At 44.2% G+C, this 8,139-nt stretch overlaps 1 protein-coding gene across 1 annotated transcript in view; it reads left to right on the forward strand.

Moving 5' to 3' along the window:
• The window catches only part of LOC124024209 (inhibitory synaptic factor 2A-like), a 43,685-nt gene extending 35,783 nt beyond the window's left edge, over positions 1-7,902 (forward strand). Inside the window, exon 5 of the mRNA XM_046338208.1 lies at positions 7,611-7,902. Coding sequence (XP_046194164.1) covers positions 7,611-7,791 — 181 coding nt within the window. The 3' untranslated portion in view covers positions 7,792-7,902. The remainder of the gene's footprint in view (positions 1-7,610) is intronic.
• The last annotated feature ends 237 nt before the right edge of the window (positions 7,903-8,139 follow it).

Here is an 8,139-nt window from a genome sequence, read left to right on the forward strand (position 1 = left end):
GTGTCTGTGTCTGTGTGCGTGTCAGGGAACAACAACTAAACACTGATACTGTAGCAGAAGAGAGAGAGCTGGGGGACTCGGGAGAGACCTGGGGAACTCGGGAGAGAGCTGGGGGACTCGGGAGAGAGCTGGGGGGGACTCGGGAGAGAGCCGGGGGACTCGGGAGAGAGCCGGGGGACTCGGGAGAGAGCCGGGGGACTCGGGAGAGAGCCGGGGGACTCGGGAGAGAGCTGGGGGAGAGCTGGGGGGACTCGGAGAGAGCTGGGGGGACTCGGGAGAGAGCTGGGGGGACTCGGAGAGAGCTGAGGGCCTCAGTATCATAGATCTATGTATACTGTTTAAATATTTCCTGGTGAACAGACCTGTGTGTGTATGTTTAAGGATTTAAAGACTCAGTAATAGATTGTCTGAGTCTTCAGCGTAGATAAACACTAAGAGTGCACCACCATCAGCACTGGAACTACAACGGAGACCATTATAATGGAACGGACGACATGCAGGATCTATGTATTAAAGATGATGACAGGTTTAATGCAGAGGCTGCAGTAATAGCCAGCTCAAGGTGGTTGTAAGGTCACCTTTAACCTCTCAGACAGGAAGGTGTCATGGACCTCAGCTGGGGGAAAGTGAGGGAGAAAACATATAAAAGATACTAAAAAGACAACCAGAAAAGTCCAAGTGATATAAGTGAGAGATACAATACGTTGTCCGGAGGAGTTGGGATGAATCAGAATAGATCTCTGTTTCCCTGTGACAACGGCCATAAAGCAGTCTTCTACACGTTGAGAGATAGCTGATCACTATTGTCATGTGTCTTTCAATGAGGAGTGGCTTCTGTCTGGCCACTCTACCTTAAAAGGCCTGATTGGTGGAGTGCTGCAGAGATGGTTGTCCTTCTGGAAGGTTCTTCCATCTCCACAGACCACTGGGTTACGTTCAGTTTGGCTGGGCGACCAGCTCTAGGAAGAGTCTTGGTGGTTCCAAACTTCTTCTATTTGAGAATGATGGAGGCCCACTGTGTTCTTGGGGACCTTCAATGCTGCAGAAATGTGTTGGTACCCTTCTCCAGACCTGTTCACAATCCTGTCTCGGAGCTAAACGGACAATTCCTTCAACCTCATATCTTGATTTTTGCTCTGACAACTGTGGGTCCTTATATAGACAGGTGTGTGCCTTTCTAAATCATGTCCAATCAATTGAATTTACCACAGGTGGACTCCAATCAAGTTGTTGAAACATCTCAAGGATGATCAATGGAAACAGGATGCAGCTGAGCTCAATTTCAAGTCTCATAGCAAAGGGTCTGAATACTTATGTAAATAAGGTATTTCTGTTCTTAGTTTTTAATACATTTGCTAACATTTAAAAAAAATGTCATCATGAGGTATTGTGTGTAGATTGATGAGGAAAATGTTTAATTCAATCCATTTTAGAACAAGGCTTTAACGTAACAAAATGTGGACAAAGGGGAAAGGGTCTGAATACTTTCTGAATGCACTGTACAGTAACTCACAGGTCTACAGTGCACTGTACAGTAACTCACAGGTCTACAGTGCACTGCACAGTAACTCACAGGTCTACAGTGCACTGTACAGTAACTCACAGGTCTACAGTGCACTGTACAGTAACTCACAGGTCTACAGTGCACTGTACAGTAACTCACAGGTCTGCAGTGCACTGTACAGTAACTCACAGGTCTGCAGTGCACTGTACAGTAACTCACAGGTCTGCAGTGCACTGTACAGTAACTCACAGCTATACAGTACACTGTACAGTAACTCACAGGTCTGCAGTGTAACAGTAGTATAGAGCACTGTACAGTAACTCACAGGTCTACAGTGTAACAGTAGTATAGAGCACTGTACAGTAACTCACAGGTATGCAGTTTAACAGTAGTTTAGTGCACTGTACAGTAACTCACAGGTATGCGGCGTAACAGTAGTGCAGTGGACTGTACAGTAACTCACAGGTATGCAGCGTAACAGTAGTGCAGTGGACTGTACAGTAACTCGCAGGTATGCAGTGTAACAGTAGTGCAGTGCACTGTACAGTAACTCACAGCTCTACAGTGCACTGTACAGTAACGCACAGGTCTGCAGTGCACTGTACAGTAACTCACAGGTCTACAGTACACTGTACAGTAGCTCACAGGTCTGTAGTGCACTGTACAGTAACTCACAGCTCTACAGTGCACTGTACAGTAACTCACAGCTCTACGGTGCACTGTACAGTAACTCACAGGTATGCAGTGTAACAGTAGTGCAGTGGACTGTACAGTAACTCACAGCTCTACAGTACACTGTACAGCAACTCACAGCTCTACAGTGCACTGTACAGTAACTCAGAGGTCTACAGTGCACTCTACAGTAACTCAGAGGTCTACAGTGCACTTTACAGTAACTCAGAGGTCTACAGTGCACTTTACAGTAACTCAGAGGTCTACAGTGCACTGTACAGTAACTCACAGCTCTACAGTACACTGTACAGTAACTCACAGGTCTGCAGTGCACTGTACAGTAACTCACAGCTCTACAGTGCACTGTACAGTAACTCACAGCTCTACGGTGCACTGTACAGTAACTCACAGGTATGCCGTGTAACAGTAGTTTAGTGCACTGTACAGTAACTCACAGGTATGCAGTGTAATAGTAGTGCAGTGGACTGTACAGTAACTCACAGGTATGCAGTGTAGCAGTAGTGCAGTGGACTGTACAGTAACTCACAGGTATGCAGTGTAACAGTAGTGCAGTGGACTGTACAGTAACTCACAGGTATGCGGTGTAATAGTAGTGCAGTGGACTGTACAGTAACTCACAGGTCTGCAGTGAACAGTAGTGTAGTGCACTGAGGCCAATAGTGTAATGAAGTGTCCTCATCTCTCATCATCTAGAATATCTGAGATGTTTTCCCTCTTCAGGCTTCAATCTCCCTCTGCCGCGCGCACGTACATGCACACAGACAGAGACAGACAGAGACAACTAGGGCTGTGTAAGGAAGAGCATAATTACAAGGCTCTATTCAGAATGATTAATTCACTAATAGCAGTGCTGCTCTGCACAACCCTTCCTCCTTATAAAGGCCTGAGTCGACTAACGACACAGAAGTGCTGAGGGTCCAATAACAGCCACGCCGCCAAACACCTCACTCAGAAACACTCGTGTGTTCTGTTCAGTCCGTGCCAAACGCTAAATGCTGTATATTTCTGCCACTTAGGACATCAGGACGTTGCCTGAGGACAATTAGGGCACATGGCCCTAATGCTAATGTTCTACTGAGATGTGGCCCTAATGCTAAAACTCTACTGAGATGTGGCCCTAATGCTAAAGTTCTACTGAGATGTGGCCCTAATGCTAATGTTCTACTGAGATGTGGCCCTAATGCTAAAACTCTACTGAGATGTGGCCCTAATGCTAAAGTTCTACTGAGATGTGGCCCTAATGCTAATGTTCTACTGAGATGTGGCCCTAATGCTAACATTTTAGGAGGTTTTCTAGAGAAGAGAAAACAGAAAAGGTGACAGAATGCACACTAGCATGTATATGTTCCAAATGGCACCCTATTCCCCATGTAGTGCACTACTTTTCACCAGGGACCTATGGGTTCTATTCCCTATGTAGTGCACTACTTTTCACCAGGGACCTATGGGTTCTATTCCCTATGTAGTGCACTACTTTTCACCAGGGACCTATGGGTTCTATTCCCTATGTAGTGCACTACTTTTCACCAGGGACCTATGGGTTCTATTCCTATGTAGTGCACTACTTTTCACCAGGGCCCTATGGGTTCTATTCCCTATGCAGTGCACTACTTTTCACCAGGGACCTATGGGTTCTATTCCCTATGTAGTGCACTACTTTTCACCAGGGACCTATGGGTTCTATTCCCTATGTAGTGCACTACTTTTCACCAGGGACCTATGGGTTCTATTCCCTATGTAGTGCACTACTTTTCACCAGGGCCCTATGGGTTCTATTCCCTATGCAGTGCACTACTTTTCACCAGGGACCTATGGGTTCTATTCCCTATGTAGTGCACTACTTTTCACCAGGGACCTATGGGTTCTATTCCCTATGTAGTGCACTACTTTTCACCAGGGACCTATGGGTTCTATTCCCTATGTAGTGCACTACTTTTCACCAGGGCCCTATGGGTTCTATTCCCTATGTAGTGCACTACTTTTCACCAGGGCCCTATGGGTTCTATTCCCTATGGTAGTGCACTACTTTTCACCAGGGACCTATGGGTTCTATTCCCTATGTAGTGCACTACTTTTCACCAGGGCCCTATGGGTTCTATTCCCTATGTAGTGCACTACTTTTCACCAGGGACCTATGGGTTCTATTCCCTATGTAGTGCACTACTTTTCACCAGGGACCTATGGGTTCTATTCCCTATGACCAGGGCCCGTAGGTTGGAACAGGATGCCATTTGTGACACAGCTCATCAGTAATTGGCTAGAGGTAGATTTCACTACCGTGACTCCCGTTCTAAACCAGATAAAGCCAGAACACCCCCCCACCCCCGACATGACTCTTTCAGGAGTGTTTTAAACAGCCCTCTCAGAGAGAATACATTATGAGAAAACATGACTCAGTGTGCTGAGTGAGCAAGGTCGCTGCAGCGTTTCCATCTGAAGTGAATGTGTGCATGTCGCTCACGTTCCAGTGTGCAGCTTGAAGTGTCTACTGTAGTTTGTTGAAGTGACTACTGTAGTTTGTTGAAGTGTCTACTGTAGTTTGTTGAAGTGTCTACTGTAGTTTGTTGAAGTGTCTACTGTAGTTTGTTGAAGTGTCTACTGTAGTATGTTGAAGTGTCTACTGTAGTTTGTTGAAGTGTCTACTGTAGTTTGTTGAAGTGTCTACTGTAGTTTGTTGAAGTGTCTACTGTAGTTTGTTGAAGTGTCTACTGTAGTTTGTTGAAGTGTCTACTGTAGTTTGTTGAAGTGTCTACTGTAGTTTGTTGAAGTGTCTACTGTAGTTTGTTGAAGTGACTACTGTAGTTTGTTGAAGTGTCTACTGTAGTTTGTTGAAGTGTCTACTGTAGTTTGTTGAAGTGTCTACTGTAGTTTGTTGAAGTGTCTACTGTAGTTTGTTGAAGTGACTACTGTAGTTTGTTGAAGTGTCTACTGTAGTTTGTTGAAGTGTCTACTGTAGTTTGTTGAAGTGACTACTGTAGTTTGTTGAAGTGACTACTGTAGTTTGTTGAAGTGTCTACTGTAGTTTGTTGAAGTGTCTACTGTAGTTTGTTGAAGTGTCTACTGTAGTTTGTTGAAGTGTCTACTGTAGTTTGTTGAAGTGTCTACTGTAGTTTGTTGAAGTGTCTACTGTAGTTTGTTGAAGTGTCTACTGTAGTTTGTTGAAGTGTCTACTGTAGTTTGTTGAAGTGTCTACTGTAGTTTGTTGAAGTGTCTACTGTAGTTTGTTGAAGTGTCTACTGTAGTTTGTTGAAGTGTCTACTGTAGTTTGTTGAAGTGACTACTGTAGTTTGTTGAAGTGTCTACTGTAGTTTGTTGAAGTGTCTACTGTAGTTTGTTGAAGTGTCTACTGTAGTTTGTTGAAGTGTCTACTGTAGTTTGTTGAAGTGACTACTGTAGTTTGTTGAAGTGTCTACTGTAGTTTGTTGAAGTGACTACTGTAGTTTGTTGAAGTGTCTACTGTAGTTTGTTGAAGTGACTACTGTAGTTTGTTGAAGTGTCTACTGTAGTTTGTTGAAGTGTCTACTGTAGTTTGTTGAAGTGTCTACTGTAGTTTGTTGAAGTGTCTACTGTAGTTTGTTGAAGTGTCTACTGTAGTTTGTTGAAGTGTCTACTGTAGTTTGTTGAAGTGACTACTGTAGTTTGTTGAAGTGACTTTCTAGTGTTTTGATGTATTGCTGAAATGGAAGTATCCAAACCTACTGTATGACTGTTTCTCTCTCTGTATTGCAGTGTAGATCTGACTGTTTCTCTCCCTCTCTGTATTGCAGTGTAGATCTGACTGTTTCTCTCTCTCTCTGTATTGCAGTGTAGATCTGACTGTTTCTCTCTCTCTCTGTATTGCAGTGTAGATCTGACTGTTTCTCTCTCTCTCTCTGTATTACAGTGTAGATCTGACTGTTTCTCTCTCTGTATTGCAGTGTAGATCTGACTGTTTCTCTCTCTGTATTGCAGTGTAGATCTGACTGTTTCTCTCTCTGTATTGCAGTGTAGATCTGACTGTTTATATCTCTGTATTGCAGTGTAGATCTGAATGTTTCTCTCTCTGTATTGCAGTGTAGATCTGACTGTTTCTCTCTCTGTATTGCAGTGTAGATCTGACTGTTTCTCTCTGTATTGCAGTGTAGATCTGACTGTTTCTCTCTCTCTCTCTCTCTGTATTGCAGTGTAGATCTGACTGTTTCTCTTTCTCTCTGTATTGCAGTGTAGATCTGACTGTTTCTCTTTCTCTCTGTATTGCAGTGTAGATCTGACTGTTTTGCTCTCTGTATTGCAGTGTAGATCTGACTGTTTCTCTCTGTATTGCAGTGTAGATCTGACTGTTTATATATCTGTATTGCAGTGTAGATCTGAATGTTTCTCTCTCTGTATTGCAGTGTAGATCTGACTGTTTATATCTCTGTATTGCAGTGTAGATCTGAATGTTTCTCTCTCTGTATTGCAGTGTAGATCTGACTGTTTATCTCTCTGTATTGCAGTGTAGATCTGACTGTTTCTCTCTGTATTGCAGTGTAGATCTGACTGTTTCTCTCTCTGTATTGCAGTGCAGATCTGAATGTTTCTCTCTCTGTATTGCAGTGTAGATCTGACTGTTTCTCTCTGTATTGCAGTGTAGATCTGACTGTTTATATCTCTGTATTGCAGTGTAGATCTGAATGTTTCTCTCTCTGTATTGCAGTGTAGATCTGACTGTTTATCTGATTGCAGTGTAGATCTGACTGTTTCTCTCTGTATTGCAGTGTAGATCTGACTGTTTCTCTCTCTGTATTGCAGTGCAGATCTGAATGTTTCTCTCTCTGTATTGCAGTGTAGATCTGACTGTTTCTCTCTGTATTGCAGTGTAGATCTGACTGTTTATATCTCTGTATTGCAGTGTAGATCTGAATGTTTCTCTCTCTGTATTGCAGTGTAGATCTGACTGTTTCTCTCTGTATTGCAGTGTTGATCTGACTGTTTCTCTCTCTCTCTGTATTGCAGTGTAGATCTGACTGTTTCTCTCTCTCTCTGTATTGCAGTGTAGATCTGACTGTTTCTCTCTCTCGCTGTATTGCAGTGTAGATCTGACTGTTTCTCTCTCTGTATTGCAGTGTAGATCTGACTGTTTCTCTCTCTCTGTATTGCAGTGTAGATCTGACTGTATCTCTCTATGTATTGCAGTGTAGATCTGACTGTCTCTCTGTATTGCAGTGTCTTGTAGATCTGTGTTTTTTTTCTCTCTGTGTGTATTGCTGTGTGGAGCCCAATGTGATTGTATCTCTGTATCTGTCACAGTGTTAAACTAACGTCTCTCTCTGTCACAGTGTAAAACTAACGTCTCTCTCTGTCACAGTGTTAAACTAACGTCTCTCTCTGTCACAGTGTTAAACTAACGTCTCTCTCTGTCACAGTGTTAAACTAACGTCTCTCTCTGTCACAGTGTGGAGCTGGACTTCAAACAGCAGGAAGACAAGCTGCATCCCCTGATGAAGAGGCTGTGTCCCTTAGAGGACCCCCACTTCTCTCTGCCTTACCCCCCTGAGGCCTTCACCTCCACCCCTAAACGCAAGGCCAAGGCCGACTCCAAGAAGCACGCCCGATGGAGACTCTGGTTCCTCTGAGACACAGCAGGAATTAATATCCAAAAACCCCAAACGTCGTCGTCTTCGGTCAGACAGAGCAACAAGTTGACGACTCCGTCTGCACTGCGGGATGAGGGACGAGCGTCGGGGGGTGACGTCACCTATTGGTTTTACGGAAGACAATGGGACGAGCGTCGGGGGGTGACGTCACCTATTGGTTTTACGGAAGACAATGGGACGAGCGTCGGGGGGTGACGTCACCTATTGGATTTACGGAAGACAATGGGACGAGCGTCGGTGGGTGACGTCACCTATTGGATTTACGGAAGACAATGGGACGAGCGTCGGGGGTGACGTCACCTATTGGATTTACGGAAGACAATGGGA

The sequence above is a fragment of the Oncorhynchus gorbuscha genome, unplaced genomic scaffold (assembly GCF_021184085.1).
Source record: "Oncorhynchus gorbuscha isolate QuinsamMale2020 ecotype Even-year unplaced genomic scaffold, OgorEven_v1.0 Un_scaffold_1785, whole genome shotgun sequence".
NCBI lineage: Eukaryota > Metazoa > Chordata > Actinopteri > Salmoniformes > Salmonidae > Oncorhynchus > Oncorhynchus gorbuscha.